The sequence below is a fragment of the Staurois parvus genome, unplaced genomic scaffold (genome assembly GCF_062004578.1).
Source record: "Staurois parvus isolate SC_StPar_1 unplaced genomic scaffold, SC_StPar_1.0 ptg000144l, whole genome shotgun sequence".
Lineage (NCBI taxonomy): Eukaryota > Metazoa > Chordata > Amphibia > Anura > Ranidae > Staurois > Staurois parvus.
In genome coordinates, this window is record NW_028317940.1 from 1,878,890 (window position 1) to 1,900,357 (window position 21,468).

General features: G+C 48.4%; 1 protein-coding gene across 1 annotated transcript in view; it reads left to right on the forward strand.

The window, feature by feature from the left end:
* Positions 1 to 17,982: 17,982 nt before the first annotated feature.
* The window catches only part of LOC149465080 (uncharacterized), a 29,931-nt gene continuing 26,445 nt past the window's right edge, over positions 17,983 to 21,468 (forward strand). Inside the window, 5 exon segments of the mRNA XM_089673798.1 lie at positions 17,983 to 18,262; positions 18,630 to 18,821; positions 20,237 to 20,419; positions 20,695 to 20,862; positions 20,949 to 21,072. Of these exon segments, the coding sequence (XP_089529924.1) occupies positions 18,110 to 18,262; positions 18,630 to 18,821; positions 20,237 to 20,419; positions 20,695 to 20,862; positions 20,949 to 21,072 (820 nt within the window). The 5' untranslated portion in view covers positions 17,983 to 18,109.

The following is a 21,468-nucleotide window of genomic DNA, read 5'->3' on the forward strand; positions in this document are numbered from 1 at the left end:
GATTTTTACTGATCACTGTATCAGTGTCGCTGGCGACTTCCGATAGAGTTAGCGCCCCTCCCAGATAGCGCCAGATTGCCCGCCAGTACACCAGTAATCCCGTTTAACCCCTTGATCACCCCCCCCCCAGTTAAGTGTTAGCAGTGAATGGGTTAACTGGGGGGGGGGGAGATTAAGGGGTTAAATGGGATTACTGGTGTACTAGCGGGCAATCTGGCGCTATCTGGGAGGGGCGCTAACACTATCGGAAGTCGCCAGCGACACTGATACAGTGATCAGTAAAAATTGGTTCACTGATCAGTGACACTGGTGACAGGGCAGTGAAGGGGTTAACTGGGGGGGGGTGATCAAGGGGTTAAACGGGATTACTGGTGTACTGGCGGGCAAACTGGCCCTATCTGGGAGGGGCGCTAACACTATCGGAAGTCGCCAGCGACACTGATACAGTGATCAGTAAAAATTGGTTCACTGATCAGTGACACTGGTGACAGGGCAGTGAAAGGGTTAACTGGGGGGGGGCGATCAAGGGGTTAAACGGGATTACTGGTGTACTGGCGGGCAAGCTGGCGCTATCTGGGAGGGGCGCTAACTCTATCGGAAGTCGCCAGCGACACTGATACAGTGATCAGTAAAAATTGGTTCACTGATCAGTGACACTGGTGACAGGGCAGTGCAGGGGTTAACTGGGGGGGGGGGGGCGATCAAGGGATTAAACGGGATTACTGGTGTACTGGCGGGCAAACTGGTGCTATCTGGGAGGGGCGCTAACTCTATCGGAAGTCGCCAGCGACACTGATACAGTGATCAGTAAAAATTGGTTCACTGATCAGTGACACTGGTGACAGGGCAGTGAAGGGGTTAACTGGGGGGGGGGTGATCAAGGGGTTAAACGGGATTACTGGTGTACTGGCGGGCAATCTGGCGCTATCTGGGAGGGGCGCTAACTCTATCGGAAGTCGCCAGCGACACTGATACAGTGATCAGTAAAAATTGGTTCACTGATCAGTGACACTGGGTGACAGGGCAGTGAAGGGGTTAACTGGAGGGGGGGGGGCGATCAAGGGGTTAAACGGGATTACTGGTGTACTGGCGGGCAAACTGGCGCTATCTGGGAGGGGCGCTAACTCTATCGGAAGTCGCCAGCGACACTGATACAGTGATCAGTAAAAATTGGTTCACTGATCAGTGACACTGGGTGACAGGGCAGTGAAGGGGTTAACTGGAGGGGGGGGGGCGATCAAGGGGTTAAACGGGATTACTGGTGTACTGACGGGCAATCTGGCGCTATCTGGGAGGGGCACTAACTCTATTGGAAGTCGCCAGCGACACTGATCAGTAAAAATCGCTTCACTGATCAGTAACACTGGTGACAGGGCAGTGAAGGGTTAACTGGAGGGGGGGGGCGATCAGGGGGTTAAATGTGTCCTAGAGTGTTCTAACTGTAGTGTAGTGCTTGTGTACTCACTTTTTGGATGTCTTCTTCTCTGTCTGGAACGGAATGTGTCCAGGCAGAGAAGAATGACATCATATCGTGCCCTGTGTGTATGTCAACACAGGACAGGATAGGACAGGGACCGATCATGTGATTTCAGCCAGAAATCACTGGCTGAAATCTAATGATTGATCCCTCCTGGATCAAATAGTGTCACCCGCGGGTCGGCGGGAGCGCGCGCGCGCGCCCCCTGTCGGCGAAAGTGTCGGGAGCGCGGAACCCGTTTTTAAACGTGGTTTTGCGCTCCACTGCCGCCCTGCACACGTATATACACAGTGGCAGGGCGGCAAGCGGTTAAGGGAGAGGACACCGCCCTACATATTTAGAATAAATTATTACATAAACCACCACAGTTCTCCATCATCACATCCGTCCTCTTCCTCCACCGTCATGTCTGTCCTCCATAGTCATGTCCATCCTCTTCCTCCATCATTGTGTCCATCCTCTTCCTCCATCATCATGTCCATCCTCTTCCTCCATTGTTCGTCCGTCCTCTTCCTCCATAGTTACTGTGACATCTTTTATCTCCAGCAGATGATGATACACATATATAGTGTGGGAACCCAGATTAACCCCTTCAGGGGCAGAACATTCCCCCACTTACAGGGCTGGAACATTCTCTTCATTTTGGAGATAAATTTTAGTAATATGGTCCTCTAAACCAGTGGTCACCAAACTGCGGCCAGTGGGCCGGATGTGGCCTGTCTATATCCGACCCTTGGGGCACCATTCTGTCTATTGAGATTAACAATGGTGCACCAGTCCATCCACTGATGTCAATGGTGGGCTACATCACTACACAGACAGCCAATGGGCAAGCATTATAATATGCAGTCAACACAATGATGGAGTCAGGAGTATGGAGCATAGAAACCCTTACATTGCTGGTCAGGAGGAAGAAAACATTCCCCAGCCTGCCATGAAGAATATTTTCCATCATTGGTGTCAGAGGGAGTAAAATACTGAGAGTCTGGAGGTAAGTAGAGGAGCTGAGGGGCCTCTGAGGGATAAGTGGTGCTTAACAACTCTAAGGCTCTTAATGGAGTACTCGGGCTACAGAGCTTTGAGGGAATAGGGAGCTGAGAGGGTCAGGGGGTTTCTAAGGGGATCTCTGGATCTGTGATGGTCCTCTCTCCCCATCTGCACTTATTTTTTAGACCTTCACCTTCTCACCGAATTACTGCCCAAGTGATATGTTCTGGGATTCCAAGTGGAATGAAGAAGGGCGATCCTTAACCCCTTGTTCTTATAGGTGGTCTTCTTGCCCAGTAAACCAGTTCAGAAACATAGCAAATCCCACAGAGAAATTGTCAAGTCAACAAGGTCCGGAGTCCTGAAAATTGTAGCAAACACTAAACAGTCCAACTAAATGTGTTCCCATGGGGGCCGTTGTTCTTAAATGTTCAACACACCAACTATGACCCCCCATCACATGCACATCCTATTATTGTGTGACCAATACCATCCAAACCATTCTTACTTTCAGTTCCCTAAATTATCCGTCTACAAGGAGACCTGTATAGACCAATGAGGATGGAGGAGGACCGGAGTCACATGACTGAGAGGATACTAAACCTCACCCTGGAGATCATCTACCTGTTGACCGGAGAAGTGAGGAGGATTCTGGGAGGTCACATGACATCACTCTTATCTCTATTAATAAAACACAGACCTGACCGGAGAGGTGAGGAGGATTCTGGGAGGTCACATGACATCACTCTCATCTCTATTAATAAAACACAGACCTGACCGGAGAGGTGAGGAGGATTCTGGGAGGTCACATGACATCACTCCTATCTCTTAATAAAACGCAAACCTCACCGGAGAGGTGAGGAGGATTCTGGGAGGTCACATGACATCACTCTCATCTCTATTAATAAAACACAGACCTGACCGGAGAGGTGAGGAGGATTCTGGGAGTCTGATGTTCCTATTGGTTCCTCCATACAGAGATTTCCTCTTCTGAAGTCAGGTGATCATATGACCATCACAGTGCCTCCATGTGACTCCCTAAACCCTGAGAGACACAACATGCAGAAGATTCTAGAAGTCACCAAGAAGATGATGGAGCTGCTGACAGGAGAGGTGAGCGGTGCCGGGAATTCTGGGACATTCTCCAGTAACAGACAAGGGATGTGTCTGGATGGTGACTGTATCATTGTGTGTGTCAGGTTCCTATAAGGTGTCAGGGTGTCACTGTCTATTTCTCCATGGAGGAGTGGGAGTATTTAGAAGGACACAAGGACCTCTACAAGGACGTCATGATGGACAACCAGCCGCCCCTCACATCACCGGGTAAGAGGAGACTTTATTGGAAAGGAGAGAGCGGTACGGAGGCTCTACCTAGATCCCCCATCATCTGATAAACACATAGAAACAATGGATTCAGTCATTGTGTGTATGTTTCCTACAGATTAATCCAGTCATGGGAACCCACCAGAGAGATGTCCCCATCCTCTGTATTCCCGGGATTATACACAGGAAGGTCACACCAGCCCTCACCATCATCAGGTAGGTGGATCCAGTCATGGGAACCAACCAGAGAGATGTGCCCATCCTCTGTATTCCTGGGATTCCACAAAGGAAGGTCACACCAACCCTCACAGTTACAAGGTTGGTGGGATGGAGCATCTAGAACATGGACTCGTGGAGATGATGTGTGTATTTTTATGTGAGCTTTTTACAGATAATATTTTCTCTCCTTCTCTTGGTTTAGGGTGAAGATCTGACAAATATAAAAGTTGAGGTGAAGTCAGAAGAGGCGTATGTGAGGGATGATCAGCAGTCTATGGAGGATGATGGAATAACGGGGACATTTATAGAGGAGGACATTCCTACAGAGATCAGCAAAGGTGGGTCATGAACACTAAATCCATTCCTCCACCCATACTGCTCACTGATTGGTCCAGACGATAAAGTTCTCATTGGATCTCTCTTTGTCTGACAAGAGCCTGGAGTTCAAGAAGAACCATTCAACTTGTAAGCTCCTCAGAGACCAAGCTGCCTGATGTGGGCGGAGTCCAGGTTTGGGGGAACCAATCAGCTCCTATCTAGTAATCCTCTTTGTCTTTGTATTTTAGTCCATGGCCGGGAGATGAGGAAAACCTCCGAGGATTGTCTCACTTTGTCTCCAGACTGGAAAGTAGAAGATGAGAACATCACACAGTATTGTCAAGGAAAAAACCCAGCTCCCTCCAATGTCCATCCGGCACCACCCAGTGTAGATGGACCATCGGGTTCCTCGTATCCTGAGGAACCTCAGACTGTGCGGGACCGGGCCAGCCTTCAAACAGGGAAGACGTTCTCCTGTAGTAAGTGCGGGAAGTGTTTCCGCTTCAAATCGGGTTTTAATGAGCACAAAAGATCTCACACGGGGGAGAAGCCACATCCCTGCCCTGAGTGCGGGAAATATTTTTCAAAGAAGTCCTATCTTTCTATACATCAGAGGTCTCACACGGGGGAGAAGCCGTTTTCCTGTCCTGAGTGCAGGAAGTGTTTTTCCTTTAAGTGCAATATTTACAAACATCAGAGATTGCACACGGGTGAGAAGCCATTTTCCTGTCCTGAATGCGGGAAATGTTTTAAACAGAAATCAGAACTTGCCTCGCATCAGAGGTTTCACACGAGAGAGAAGCCGTATTCATGCCATGAGTACGGGAAAAGTTTTTCATTAAAGTCCAATTTCAGCAGACACCTAAGATCCCATACGGGGGGAGAAGCTGCATTTTTGTCCTGAGTGTGGAAAATATTTTTCAGAGAAGTCCAGACTTTACAAACATCAGAGATTGCACGCAGGCAGAAGCCGTATTCCTGTCCTGAGTGCGGGAAATGTTTTATAAAAAAATCAGACCTTGTCACACATCAGAGATCCCACACAGGGGAAAGGCTGCATTCCTGTCCTGAGTGCAGGAAATGTTTTATAAAAAAATCAGGCCTTGTCACACATCAGAGATCCCACACGGGGGAAAAGCCGTATTCCTGTCCTGAGTGCGGGAAATGTTTTTCAGTAAAGTCCCATCTTTACAGACATCAGCGATCTCACACGAGGGAGAAGCCTCTTTCCTGTCCTTAGTGAGGGAAATGTTCCTCTGTGAAGTCCTGTCTTCCTGGGGTCTCACACAACCCTGGAGGTGTATTCGTGTGGGAAATGTCTTGTAGATGAATGTTGGTGAACATCCCAGCTCTCATGTGGGGAAGAAGCACCCCCTGATATATACCTCAGATATACTCCATGGCTGATCTTCATCGTGGAAGAAACAGTTCATAAGGAGATCAGAGGTCACCAAAGACGTGGATGAAGTGTGAGACCAGGTTGGCCATTGATAGCAGGAGAAAAATAAAAATGGCGTCCTTACCTGTCATTGGCTGAGTACATTTTGTGGTGTCGGCGTTCACAAATGCTTCGGCTACATTCACACACCGATTTGAATTGTAGCAGTAATTCCTGCTGTGGCTCTCAGAGGTTAGGTGCAGCCTCCGGCCTCGTTCTCTCTCTTGGGTTCCTCTTCTCTGAACTTCTTCTATAGGATGGAGAACATTTCTATCGTATTTACTAAGAGGCAGAAGAAAAGGTCCATGATGTAGATGAGGGTCATATATAGTATGAGCGGGATCACCCTTCTCTCCATAACCAAGACCTAGCTTGGCAATGCCCAGAATGACACAGATGAGTCTCTGACCAAACTCATGGTTTGGATGGACTTTTTCCTTGTGGTTATTTCCAGGTGAACATGAATTGGAGTTCTAATGCTGTACAGCAGTGGTCTGCAAATTGTGGCCCTTTGTTTGCTTTTATCTGGCCCTTGGGACAATAGTTTATCCACGGACACCAACAATAGGGCATAATCCCCCCGAATGACACCAACAAAGGGGCACAACTGCCTCCCAATGACATTTATGGGGGACAATTCCTTCCAATGACATTGATTGGGGACAATTCCTTCCAATGACATTGATGGGGGACAATTCCTTCCAATGACATTGGCTGGGGGACAACTCCCTCCATTGACATTGATGGGGGACAATTCCTTCCAATGACATTGGTTGGGGGACAATTCCTTCCATTGACATTGATGGGGGACAATTCCTTCCAATGACATTGGTTGGGGTACAAGTCCTTCCACTGACATTGATGGGGGACAATTCCTTCCAATGACATTGGTTGGGGGACAATTCCTTCCAATGACATTGGTTGGGGGACAATTCCTTCCAATGACATTGGTTGGGGGACAATTCCTTCCAATGACATTGGTTGGGGGACAATTCCTTCCATTGACATTGATGGGGGACAATTCCTTCCAATGACATTGGTTGAGGGACAAGTCCTTCCATTCACATTGATGGGGACAATTCCTTCCAATGACATTGGTTGGGGGACAAGTCCTTCCATTGACACCAAAGATGGGGCGTTGTTTACCCCCACTAATGCCGGCACATTTTCTATTCCCAATGGCCACAGTCTGGCCCTCCTAAAGTCAGAAGGATCATAAACTGGCCCTTTGTTTAGAAAGTTTGGAGACCCCTGCTGTACAGGTTCCTCATGTTCCCCGATACCAGCTCATACATTGGACTTGTTTCCAACCACTAATGAATGAACTTGGCAAGGTACCCTGCCTATATTTAGGGTATGTGGCCTGGTCTGGTTCAGGAGGTGGGGGATGCATGGTTTTCCTCCTTCACGTCACCCCTTTGGTCACATTCACCTGTTAGCTGGGAATACTCGACTGGAAAATGAACAGGACAGGCGGGGATGTATTGCTGGTTGTCAGGATGACTGCAACCGCTGACTCTCTACTGGGGGGTGAGCCGGACTGCCCTGGGCTCAGATAGAGCAGGGTTGGGTGAACTTCTAAATGGTTCAGATGCTGAACCTGGACCCCTCAGTGAAGTCAATGGGAAGTGAAGCAAAAAATGCCCGTTTTCTGGGCCAAGACAAGGAGGTGGTACTCTGAACCAGGGGTCTTCAAACTTTCTAATGAAAGGGCCAGCTTACTGTTCTTCAGACTTTAGGGGGCGCTGGAATGTGGCTGTTGGGAGTAGAAAAGGTCCTGAGGTCAGTGGGAATAGACAACGCCCCATCTTTTGTATCATTGGGAGGAATTGGATCCCATCGTTGGGGTCATTGGGAGGAATTGCACCCCATCATTGGTGTCAATGGGCCCTGTAACATAAATGTAAGATTCGGGTAGCTGAGATGTGATCAGTAGAAATATGTCATTGTAGATTTAGTTTCATTCCATGTTATTAATAATAAGATAAGTGTTCAGTATTCAGTCAGAGACATATGTTCACCAATCAGTGTTCAGTATTCAGTCAGAGACATATGTTCACCAATTAGCCTCTGAAAGGACAGAGCAGCTTCTAGGCTGGAGGTGACACCTAGATGTCAATAAAAGGTCACCTATGTAGTCAGCAAGGAGCAATGGGCACAGTACCTCATACCAGGGCTGAAAGGCAAGGCCCTGGATGTGCTTGTGAGTCTTTCAGAGGGCCAAGAAAGGGACTATGAGGCTCTTAAGCAGGCCATTGTTAAACGGTAGCAGCTCACACCAGAGGTGTACCGGAAGCGTTTCAGGACATTGCATTGAGGTCCTAATGACAGCTACACAGACCTTGTCTGCAGTCTGCACAGTGGCTAAGGGGACTGTCCATAAGCACCTTTGACACCCTACAGGAGCTAATGATTAAGGAACAGTTCCTACAGACATGTCCTTTTGAGGTCCGGCAGTTTGTACTGGACCGAGATCCCAAGACAGTGGATCAAGCAGCAGAAATAGCTGACTTTTATGCGGCTAACAGAATAACTGTCAACAGGAGGACTACTGCACCCAGCTGTAAAGGAGGAGAAGCAACCGGCCCCTCTTCTCAGGACTGCCAGAGGACCAAGGCACCCAGACCTTCAGGAGCCACCCCAACAACTGGGGATACCTGGAGATGTTTTTTGTGCCACCAGATAGGTCATCTTAGTGTATTCTGCTCTGAGAAAAAGAAGGCTCTCCCACCATCTACCAAGACAACCTGCCCAGAGTCTACTGTTTTGTGTGTTTCCAGGAATGCCGGAGGGCTCTCCGATAACCTGCAGCCTGTCACTGTGAGTGACAAAGTTACTACCGGCCTAAGGGACAGCGGAGCGGAGGTGACTTCTGCACCCAGAACTGGTGAGCCCTGAGGATCTTATTCCTGGTAAGACCATGACTGTAAAGGGTGTTGGGGGCATCAACCCAGCTGTTGCCACGGCTTGTGTTTATTTAGACTGGGGAGCTGGGAGAGGAATGAGAGAAGTGGGTGTAACAGATGCCATTCCCACTAATGTATTATTGGGTACTGACCTGGGGTGGTTGGTAGCCCATTATGAGCCATATCCAGCCCCCCTAGAACCTACACCGCTACCTGAGACCCTGGACTCATGTAAACTACTGTTTGAAGACTCTGTGAACATTCTGGAAAGGGTCAGGGGGTGAATGACTGTGTACCAGGTCCTGGTCCTAGTGGCTCTCTGGAATCAAGGCCTGCAGAAGAGCTTAAAGTCACAGAGGACTCTGCAACTGAGAATGTGTTATGTGATGCCAAATGTAATGATATGTGCAAGGCAGACCTTCTATCTGCTGCAGTGGTGACTCGGGGTGCCCACCAGTCAGCCACGGACCAGTCATTGCCCACTGCTACAGAGGAACTGTCTGTGGAAGGGCCCAATCTAGCTGAGTTGGACCCTTGTGAACCTGGCCCAGAGGGCCTAAGGTCTCCTCAGACTGTGCCACCTGGCACCTGTGGCAGATAGCTCTGAGTCCCCTGAGGCTGTAAAAATTGATGGCAGCCCAGAGGATCTCAGGGGTCTGGCTGAAGGACCGCCAGTGGTGAATGGCAGGATGAGGTTGTATGGGCAAAAGGAGTTTGGTTTTGAACCCATATGTAAAGAAACAATGTTCTTCTGAAGTTCCCGGGGAAAAGGCACATTGTGTTTTAGTAAGTCTTGGTATAGACCAGTGTTGTGTGCCTCTATCCCCTTGTGGAATGAAGTTTTCTTTTGTCCATTCCCCTGTCCCCACAGATACCAGTAATGTCATTTTGGATCCTGGGCCATGGAGCACAGAGGAGGGACCACAGGATGAGGGTTTAAATCTGACTCATTCTGACTCTACCCCCTCAGCAGCTGGGGCTGGTGGCACTGAGTTTCCAGAGGCTGTTACATCTGATGCCAGCCCAGAGGAACTCAGGTGTGCCGACAGACGCTCTGCTGAGGACGGGGTAAAAGTGTGTGACGTGGGTCAGAGGACAAGCCCTAGTGAGATCCTTTCTCCTGTAACTTTCCCCTCTGTCACAACAGTCGCGGGTGCTGCCAGTGCAGACTCATTTCTGTGTGTTGCAGAGGGAAGTCTGCAAGATGTTGGGGCAAATTCAGCCAAATCAGTGTCTTCCACCTCAGGAGCTGCAGCTGACATCACTGAGTACTTCCAGGCTGATAGGTTTGATGTTGGCCCAGAGGAGCTCAGGTGTTGTGCTGACAGATGTTCTGCTAAGGAGGACAGAGTAGAAGAGTGTGGCACGGGTCAGAGGATGACCCCTGGTGGAATAAAGTCTTCTGTGGATTTATCCTTTGTCCCCACAGCTATGAGTATCATGATTGAGGATTCATTGCTGTGCACAGCAAAGGGAGGATCACAGGATGATGGGGGAATACTGACCTCCTCTGAATCTGCTTTCTCAGAGGCTGGATCTGACAACACTGTATTCTTGCTGGCTGATAGGTTTGATGTCAGCTCGGAGGAACTCAGGGGTTGTGCTGACCAGTCTCTGGCTGAAGCAGAAAGAGCAGAAATGTGGGAGACAGGTCAGAGGGTGGAGGTTCTGGTATCCAAGCCATGGAACCAGGTCCAGATCATCCAGGAACGACCTTATGCCAGGCTCAAGCATCTGGGTGTTTTAGCTAATAGAGAACCACCAGATGACTATGGCCAGTGGCTGAAAATGATGACAGCACACAATGACAGGTTTGCCTGTACCCTTCAAGTAGGTAGTCGGTGGCCAGTGGATAAAGTGGATCCGCAGGGCGATCTGCTGGCCAGTTGTGATCTAGACCCTTTAGGATCATTCTGAGAGCTGTACAGTAGCCCTCTCCTATCTGCAGGGGGACAGGCTGAAATGTCAGCGGTGTCAAGCTTTAGTTGGGAGAACTTCCCCCCCAAACTAGGGAACCTTCCTGGCAGACGCGTTAGCCGACCCGTTTAGGCTCAGTTATGCGTCATCTAGAAGGGGGGAGATGTAACATAAATGTAAGATACGAGTAGTTGAGATGTGATCAGTAGAAATATGTCATTGTAGATTTAGCTTAGTTCCTGTAAGGGACCGCCTGACAGCACCTCTATCAATCCCCTGGCAGAGCTTCCCCAGAGTGTGGAGCCTAAGCACCGGAGCACTTGTTCACCAGGGCCCCTGATGGTGGGGATGGACTTGGAGCTCTCCGGTACCAGGTCGCAGCTGCTAGGTATCTCCAACAGGGGTAGAGGAGTCTGACAGGAGCTCCAGGGGGCTAAGAGTCTGATGTGAGGGAGCCTAGTGATCCCTGCAGGATGGATGAGCTAAATCAGAGTCATACAGGCCGGGTCGGTAACTAGCGGGTCGGTGAGGTACAAAACGTTAGGCAAAGGATAGTCGGGTCACACGCAGGGTCAATACCAAAAGATCAGATTTAAAGGGGAACATCCAGGAGCAGAGTCAGGCAGGCCAAGGGTCAGGACAGGAGAAGGCAGCAAGGTCAACAATCCAGATCAAGATACTCACAACACAGGTAACAGCATACAAAGACCATTCGGCAACAAGTGTTTGTGCAGAGCTGGTTTAAATAGCCCGCCCTGCACCTGGCAGGCGTAGCCTAGGTCCTAGTGCCTGCCTAGTACTGTCAAGACGACGGGTGCGTCTGGGTCCTAGTGTCCTGCCACCTACACGTCTTGGCAGACACCTACGCCTGTGGAGACCCATGAGTCGCGATGGTCCCTGACAGTTCCATGTTATTAAAGATAAGTTAAGTGATCAGTATTCAGTCAGAGACATATGTCCACCAATTAGCATCTGAAAGGACAGAGCAGCTTCTAGACTGGAGGTGACATCTAGATACCAAAAATACATTGTCGCCTATGTAGTCACCTTCTTGAAGTCTAAAAGAAGAGCTCCAGTCATTTCGGCTTCGAGAAGCAGCTGGAGACCAGAAGAGGGCTCTGATGTGTCTGCCAAGCTCTGAGGTATATCCACAGATCAAAGGAATATATTTCATCACTCATGAAAGCTAAAATATTAGTTGCAGAGAGATGAAAATACTTCCTTCTGATTGGACACACTGTAGGCTACATCTGCATGTAAAACTGTATTTGTAGCCTCTGTAGAATCCCAGAGAAACACAGAAAACAGTTATATGGCGCCTGATTGCGCCAGCTGAACAGTGATTGGTACTGTCGCGATTGGACTGATGATCTGGTGTCAGAAATTCAATCCCTGACTTGGTGATTCAAACCGTTCCTGGTCCAATCGACTTTGGGCACTTCAGAACCCAGAACGTCCTGTGGGCTGGTACAAGAACACTCCCCAGGGTTGATTGGCCAAGGGCTAATGTCCAGCCTATGTCCATATCTCAATAAATTGAGGACCCTGAGATATGAACAGTGTGATTCATACGGAGCCAGTTCTATTGACTGGCAAATCGCGGACTTTCTCTGACTTGCTCCAGTCGCAGGATAACTTTTGGTAAAAGTTTTATTTCTGTTTTTATTCTCTTTTATTTTATGGTGAATAACCAATTGTGTGTCTTTTTGCATTTTCTGTAATTGTTTTTTCTTTGTACATATTTTATGCTCCGCCCACTTTCTGTATATTAAATCATAAAATGAATAAGTGACTTCTGTGTACTAAGCTCGGGCTCATATCGCCGGAGAGATTGTTGTATTGCAGTGTCTTTATATGCTCGGTCAAGTTCATTGCCAATCTGTATGCAATTGCACTGCGTGTTGATAGATTGCATGCAGATTGTAAAGTAGCAGATCTGCCAGATGGAGATCTGTGTGTGTGGAGTGTCTCAGCAGACCAGTCTGCGGACAAACTGTTGGGTGGTGGTAAGCTACCATTTGTTGTGTGTCTGGTGTGGAGGTGTGTGGACAGTGGAAGAGTGATTAACATCGGGGTTCTGGCTTGTAGGATAGCTTGAGGAATCCTAGAAGGGTGTGCCAATTGCTAGGCTGCTCCTCAACCCTTAGAGTGCACCAGATTGTATATAAGATTTGTATCTGTCTGTGTGTGGTCAGCCAGCTGGATTGGAGTGGAGTCTCCCTCTAGTGTTGGCCAGAGGTAGTGCGGGCTGTGAAAGTGTATCACGGCCAGTCTTATATATTCAAAGTAAGTACCCTCATTCCCTCTTACCCCAAGTCACGGCTGGACATGCACGCCTCGGTTAGCTAGTCGCTGTGGGCGTGTGCATGGGTTTGGATCCGTGACATGGTGCTTAAGAACTTTAAGGCCCTTAATGGAGTACTCGGGCTTAGGCCCCTAAGTTCAAGGGGATTCTGAGGGAAGGGGTCTCTTGGTCTGTGATGGTCCTCCCTCCCCATCTGCACTCATTCCTTAGACCTTCACCTTCTCACCGTATCACTGCTCAAGTGACATGTTGTAGGATACCAAGTGGAATGAAGAAGGTAAGTCCTTAACCCCATCCATAGAGGTGAAATCTTCGTGCAGCAAACCAGTTCAATAACAAAACAAAGCCAACAGAGAATCTGGCAAGCCAAGAGGGTCCAGAATCCTTCACCTTCTCACCGTATCACTGCCCAAGTGCTATGTTCCATCATTGGTGTCAGAGGGAGGAAATACTGAAAGACGTAGAGGAGCTGAGGGGGCTATGAGGGGTAAGTGGTGCTTAAAAACATTAAGGCTTTTGATGGAGAACTCGGGCTTAGACCCTAAGTTCAAGGGGATTCTGAGGGATGGGGTCTCTTGGACTGTGATGGTCCTCCATACCCATCTGCACTTATTCCTTAGACCTTCACCTTCTCACCGTATCACTGCCCAAGTGATATGTTCATCATTAGTGTCAGAGGGAGGAAATACTGAGGAAAGTAGAGGAACTGAGGGGGCTATGAGGGGTAAGTGGTGCTTAAAAACTTTAAGGCCCTTAATGAAGTACTCAGGCTTAGACCCCTAAGTTCAAGGGGATTCTGAGGGAAGGGGTCTCTTGGTCTGTGATGGTCCTCCCTCTCTATCTGCACTTACTCCTTAGACCTTCACCTTCTCACCGTATCACTGCCCAAGTGACATGTTCTCGGATACCAAGTGGAATGGAGAAGGTAAGTCCTTAACCTCGTCCATAGAGGTGGAATCTTCATGCAGCAAACCAGTTCAAATACAATACAAAGCCTACCAGTGCTGCTATTTGGCTGTCAATCACTGGTTCCCAGCTGGTGATTACCCGCCGGCGCCCGGTGATTTCCAAGCATCTCCGACGGGGAGGAGGACTGTTTTGTTTACTAACAGTCCTCCTCCCTGTTGGCTCGGGCACACTGCACAGCACAGCCATCCAGATCAGTGTGATTACAGTGAGGCACACAGACCCCGCCCCCTAGTAACAGACCCTGCCCCCTTGTAACACACTTCCAGCACACAGTTAACCCTTTGCCCCAAATGTTAACCCCTTCCTGCCCAGTGCCATTAGTACAGTGTCAGTGCTTTTTATTAGCACTGATCACTGTATTGGTGTCACTGGGGATGTCAGTGACACCGAGCCAGTTCCCCCCCAGTGTCAGAATGCCTGCCGTACTCCCGCTGATCGCCACCATTACTATTAAAAAATATAACTTTCACGTAAACCAATTAATTTACACGTATCAGGATTTTTTGTTTAAGCGAAGACACGGAGCAGAATACATTTTGGCCGCCATTTATGACGAAATTTGATTTTTTACATTTTTTTACTGGACGTTTTATAGCAAAAAGTCCAAAATATTGTTTTTTTTCTCAAAATTGTCAGTCTTTTTTTTTTTCATAGCGCAAAAATTAAAAAACGCACAGGCGATCCAATACCACTGGAAAAATATCTGAATTCGTGGGAAAAAAAGGACGTCAATTTCATTTTGGGTGCGGCGTTGCACGACCGTGCAATTTTCCACTAAATTAACACAGTGCAGCCGTAATGCAAAAAATGGCCTGGTCAGGAAGGGGGGGGGGGGGTGAATCCTCTGGAGGGGAAGGGGGGGAATCCTCCTGGAGGGGGTTAAACAGTACAACCACAATGCGGAGGCACCGAGGATACCCAGAACAAGTCATGTGACTAATAACACTGTTCAACAGGTAAAAAGTTTTGGGCATAAAATTAGCTAATCTTACATAATTTTGGGGTGCTGAAAACGAAAATGACCCTAAAAAATGTTGATTGGCTCTAGTTTCCATGATATATTCACCCATCTAATGACGTAAGCCATTCAAAATTATGATGCAACTTCAGCTGCATATTGCGCAATTGATACTGGTGACCAATAGAAAATTGCATGTATACTGAGATGATGCAATATTAGCCTTTAATTGCATCACTTCACTGCATAAAAGCTGCAGTATCTGTAGCTGATTGTAGTTCGACAGCGTCTTTACATTTCGTTTTATGCTTATATAGGCTACTCAGTAATGCCTCGAACTTGTGTGAATAAAGCAGATAATTTCTGCTATATCTGCGGTGAAATAACTTTTATCTCACAAAAAAGGAGGATAACAGGAATGATTAAGAAAGCCTACAACTTGTATTTTGGCTGCAAGATAGGAGACCAGGACAAGAGCTGGGCACCACATATATGCTGCAATTCTTGTGGGACGGCACTGGAGCAATGGTTGAATGGAAAAAAGGCATCTATGCCTTTCGCTGTGCCAATGATTTGGAGAGAGCCAACAGATCATGTTAGTAATTGTTACTTTTGTATGGTGCCTCCAATTGTAAAAGGGCTAAATAAGAAGAAAAAGTTATCTGTGCACTATCCAAATATTCCATCGGCAATACGTCCAGTTCCTCATGGAGAGGGGCTACCAATTCCTAAAGCACCAGAATCCTTCGTGGTTGAGTCAAGTGAGGAAGAACCTGAAGCGTGTAGTCACGTGCAGTTGTAAGAGATAGTCCTTTCCTCGAATACAAGAGAAAAGCCAAGAGAAGCAAAACCGACACAAACTGAAGACAAAACTAGTGAGAATCCGAAGTATTAAAATGATTCAACTTAGCTTATGGCTATAATTTTTCTTGGTAATCCTATGCAATATATTATGCCATTTAGGCTTTGTTATGTAGTCAATATCACTTGCTTTATATTTGTGGAAAGACATCTATCTATATAATTATTGTGCATTATGTAGTCATTACGCCTATAGTAGAAAACTTTCCGTTTACAGAAAAACTAGAGCCAATTCACAAATTTCATTGTTATATTTGAACTCAGAATGTGAAATTCATTAAGAAATGGATCCTTTTGTTTCTAAAACTGGCAATAAATAAAAATTTGTTGAACAGTGAATCAGCCCCTGATATGTACAAACTGTCTGTAAATTTACTGATGGTTGGCAACCCTGGTACAGATTATGGGGCGGATTTACTAAAGGCAAACAGGCGGTGCACTTTGTAAAGTGCCGTTGCTCTGGAGCTTAGCAAATGAGGAGAAGCTCTGTTGGCGAGCATCCTCCAATCCTTGCATCCAATCGGGTATTCTTTGCAAAGTGTAACTTCATTTAACTAAACTCGGGAGCAACTGCAAAGTGCACTGTCTGTTTGCCTTTAGTAAATCAACCCCTATGTGTGGCCGTTGGTTAGGGTGAGTATGGAGTAATGGCCGTTGGTTGAGATGAGTATGGAGTAATGGCCGTTGGTTAGGGTGAGTATAGAGTAATGGCCATTGGTTAGGGTGAGTACGGAGTAGTGGCCATTGGTTGGGATGAGTATGGAGTTGTGGCCATTGGTTGGGATGAGTATGGAGTAGTGGCCATTGGGATGAGTATGGAGTAGTGGCTGTTGGTTGGGATGAGTATGGAGTAGTGGCCGATGGTTGGGATGAGTATGGAGTAGTGGCCAGTGGTTGGGATGAGTATTGAGTAGTGGCCATTGGTTGGGATGAGTATGGAGTAGTGGCCATTGGTTGGGATGAGTAAGGAGTAGTGGCCATTGGTTGGGATGAGTACGGAGTAGTGGCCATTGGTTGGGATGAGTACGGAGTAGTGGCCATTGGTTGGGATGAGTACGGAGTAGTGGCCATCGGTCGGGATGAGTACAGAGTAGTGGCCATTGGTCGGGATGAGTACGGAGTAGTGGCCATTGGTTGGGATGACTACGGAGTAGTGGCCATTGGTTGGGATGACTACGGAGTAGTGGCCATTGGTTGGGATGAGTATGGAGTAGTGGCCATTTGTTGGGATTAGTATGGAGTAATGGCCATTGGTTGGGATTAGTATGGAGTAGTGGCCATTGGTTGGGATGAGTATGGAGTAATGGTCATTGGTTGGGATGAGTATGGAGTAAAGGCCATTGGTGGTTTTAGCAGTTAGTAGGTCGTTAGTGAGTTTTAGTCGGGCAGTTTCAGTGGAATGTTGTGGGCGGAATCCAGACTGTTGAGGATCAAGAAGGTTGTTGTCGGTGAGGTAGCAGTTCATTCGGTTGTGAACAAGGCACTCGAGAAGCTTGGGGGCAAATGGGAGCAGGGAGATGGGTCTTAAGTTATTCAAACAGGTGGGGTCCAGCGAGGGTTTTTTGATTAAGGGGGTAATCAGTGCATGTTTGAGCAGGGAAGGAAAGGTGCCCATGGAGAGTGAGGGGTTGAAGATGTGGGTTAGAGAGTTTAGGATAGAGCAGGAAGGAGGCTGCAACAGTCGTGAGGGGACGGGGTCCAGAGGACAGGTGGTGAAGTGGACCTTGTAAAGGAGTTCGGTAACTTCCACGGTGGTAACAGGGTCAAAGGAAGAGAGTGTTGAGTGTGATGTTGGGCCTGGTATGTTGGTTGGAGGAGGAAGCTTGACACTGGAGATCTCGTCACGAATTGTGTCAATCTTCTTCTTGAAGTGACTGGCAATCTCCTGTGCAGTAAGTTGGTGGGTGGAGGCAGTGGGGGGTGGAGTAAGGAATTAAGGGTAGAAAAGAGTTGACAAGGATTGGATGAGAGGGCCTTGATGAGAGTGTTTTAGTAGGTTTGCTTAGCAGTGTGGAGGCTGGAGTTGTATTTGAGAATGATCGGCAAACCTACTATTACCGCCTCCCCTCACATCCACATCCTATTACTGTGTAACCAGTCTGCAGCCTTGAGAGCCCTGTGCGCCCTTTACCTCCAATTACAGAGAAACAGATATACCCATACACACCCAGCACAAGGCCGGGGCCACACTACCAGGCGGTTCTCGGGGCTGCAGTTCCTCTGAGCTCCACAACGTGGTGATCTCACTTCTACCCAGACAGGAAGTCTCTATGGAAAATAGGAAGTGATGTCAGGGACAGACAGGAGACGTTGCTAGAAGTGGCAGCGGAGGAGGGAAAAAGATCTAATTTTATATTTACAGGAAACTCCAAATAATTCTTACTTCAGTTTATCAAAATTATCTCTCTATAAGAAAGCCAGAATAGATAAAATGACGACACGAATGAGGATGGAGGAGGACCGGAGTCACATGACTGAGAGGATACTAAACTTCACCCTGGAGATCATCTACTTGCTGACCGGAGAGGTGAGGAGGATTCTGGGAGGTCACATGACGTCACTCTCATCTCTATTAATAAAACACAAACCTGACCGGAGAGGTGAGGGGGATTCTGGGAGGTCACATGACATCACTCTCATCTCTATTAATAATACACAGACCTGACCGGAGAGGTGAGGAGGATTTTGGGAGTCTAACATGAATTTCCTATTGGTTCCTCAATACAGAGATTTCCTCCTCTGAAGTCAGGTGATCATATGACCATCACAGTGCCTCCATGTGACTCCCTAAACCCTGAGAGACACAACATGCAGAAGATTCTAGAAGTCACCAAGAAGATGATGGAGCTGCTGACAGGAGAGGTGAGCGGTGCCGGGAATTCTGGGACATTCTCCAGTAACAGACAAGGGATGTGTCTGGATGGTGACTGTATCATTGTGTGTGTCAGGTTCCTATAAGGTGTCAGGGTGTCACTGTCTATTTCTCCATGGAGGAGTGGGAGTATTTAGAAGGACACAAGGACCTCTACAAGGACGTCATGATGGACAATCAAAAATCTTTGAGTTTTGTGAGGAAGGAATTTCCCCGGAATGAGATGATATTGAACCTCGCCCTGGAGATCCTCCACCTGCTGACTGCAGAGGTGAGTGTAATGAAGGGGTTAAATCTGACTCGGCTGTACACTGGGAGGGATTCAGAGTCTTTTGATGTTCTGCTAATCTATGACATCATACGCACAAGCAAGGCTTATCCTGTCAGAGAATAGGTGTAGGAATTCATACAGAGTGCAGGGTTCAGGGGTGAGCTGAGTACAGAGTGCAGGGTTCAGGAGTGTGCTATGTACAGAATGCAGGGTTCAGGAGTGTGCTATGTACAGAGTGCAGGGTTTGAGGTGTGTTATGTACAGAGTGCAGGTTCAGGGGTGCGCTATGTACAGAGTGCATGGTTCAGGAGTGCGCTATGTACAGAATGCAGTGTTCAGGAGTGCGCTATGTACAGAGTGCAGGGTTCAGATGTGTGCTGCGTACAGAGTGCAGGGTTCAGGGGTGTGCTGCGTACAGAGTGCAGGGTTCAGGGGTGACCTGTGTACAGAGTGCAGGGTTCAGGGGTGACCTGCGTACAGAGTGCAAGGTTCAGGGGTGACCTGCGTACAGAGTGCGGGGTTCAGGGGTGACCTGCGTACAGAGTGCGGGGTTCAGGGGTGACCTGCGTACAGAGTGCGGGGTTCAGGGGTGACCTGCGTACAGAGTGCGGGGTTCAGGGGTACGCTGCATACAGAGTTCAGGGGTGATCTGCGTACAGAGTGCAGGGTTCAGGGGGGAGCTGCATACAGAGTTCAGGGTTCAGGAATGCGCTGCGTACAGAGTGCAGGGTTCAGGAGTGCATTGCATACACAGTGCAGGGTTCAACCTCTCCTCACCTCTGACCTCTGCACCCTCTACCTCCCAACCCTCAACATACACCCCTTCCAGCCTGTGAACACACAGCACCTGTCAGCTGCCCCTCCCTTGTCTCAGCCCTGAGTGGCGGGGTGGGGAGGGTCCTCGTCAGAACCGTCCAATGAGGCGCGTTGTCACTTGTAAACACAGAAACCGTTCTTCTGTCATTCCCAGTGATAGGATGGAGGGGGGAGCCCAGGGCCAGCAGGAGGCGCTGGAATGGAGCTGCACACAAGTACTATGAATACATGAAGTGTCCGTACTCTATGATATCTGGTTATAGCACAAGATGGCGGCATTGGTTATAGAAGAGAGCAAAGTCAGCTCTAGTCCAATCAGTGAGATCCATGACTGCCAGCATGCCACGCCCACCGACTGCCAGATCCATGGGGAACATCTACTGGTGGGTCAGTGAGCCTTACTATGAGAACATTAGAGACTCTATTATAGGACTTCTAGAAGAAGCTACAAATCCGACCCCATTGTAGTCCTGTCATTGGATGGAGATGTCCGTCCTTTGAATCGGGAATATTGCGACCAATCCCTGGAGGACACATCTAGAGCTGACCATAGAGGTGAGGGATGATGGGAGAGTGAGATTTATCTTTGTATCACTCAGAACTGTAGAGGAGTCATGAAGAAATCTACTGACAATGAGACCAGAAGGAGATCTCATCGTATGACCACAAGATCCTCGAGAATCCAGAATCCCATCACCATCCGCCCACCTCCATCCCTGAACTCTACACGACAGAAGGTTCTAGAAGTCACCAAGAAGATGATGGGACTGCTGGCAGGAGAGGTGAGGAGGTTTCTGGGAGGTCACATGACATCACTCTGATCTCTATTAATAAAACACAGACCTGACCGGAGAGGTGAGGAGGATTCTGGGAGGTCACATGACATCACTCTGATCTCTATTAATAAAACACAGACATGACCGGAGAGGTGAGGAGGATTCTGGGAGGTCACATGACATCACTCTGGTCTAGTCTGGCCAATAGACCATGTACTTCTTGTAGACATGTAGATGATGTCAGATGATTGATATCGGTTTCTCTTTCTCCTGATCTGTAGGTTTATGTTGCAGTGAAGAAGTCTAGTGGGGAGCCAATCTCAGGAGGATGGAGCAGGACCCAGAGCCCCACCATGGTGCCTCCCCCTCGTTCTCCGATACCTGAGAGGAACAAAGAGCAGAAGATCCTGGAACTGACCACCATGATGGTCCATCTGCTGACAGGAGAGGTGAGCGGTGCCGGGAATTCTGGGACATTCTCCAGTAACAGACAAGGGATGTGTCTGGATGGTGACTGTATCATTGTGTGTGTCAGGTTCCTATAAGGTGTCAGGATGTCACTGTCTATTTCTCCATGGAGGAGTGGGAGTATTTAGAAGGACACAAGGACCTCTACAAGGACGTCATGATGGACAATCAGCCGCCCCTCACATCACTGGGTAAGATAAGACGTTATTGTGGCCCTTCTGTCTGAAGACCCCTATTGCACATGATAAGGGGGGTCTGGTGTGTTCCAGTACGGTAACATTGGCCCCCCTGGAGCCCTGGGAGAACCTTTCATATTGGGGACATTTGGAATTGTGTGGAGGGGTTGGACTTGGTGTGTCTCCTTCCCTGCCCCCCCAATTGCTCTGTCATGCAACACTGTCCCTGTGACGGACCACCTGGCACCCAGCTTGAGTGCCTCTGCCAGAGAACTGGGATACATGAACAAGGTATAATAGCTGGGCGGGGCCAGGGATAAGGGGGCCCCACCAGTCCTCCTGTACGGGGCCCAGGCTAGCTTGGTGAATTGGATGTGGGCAGGGAGAGTGATTGGCATGGCGGGGGGGGGG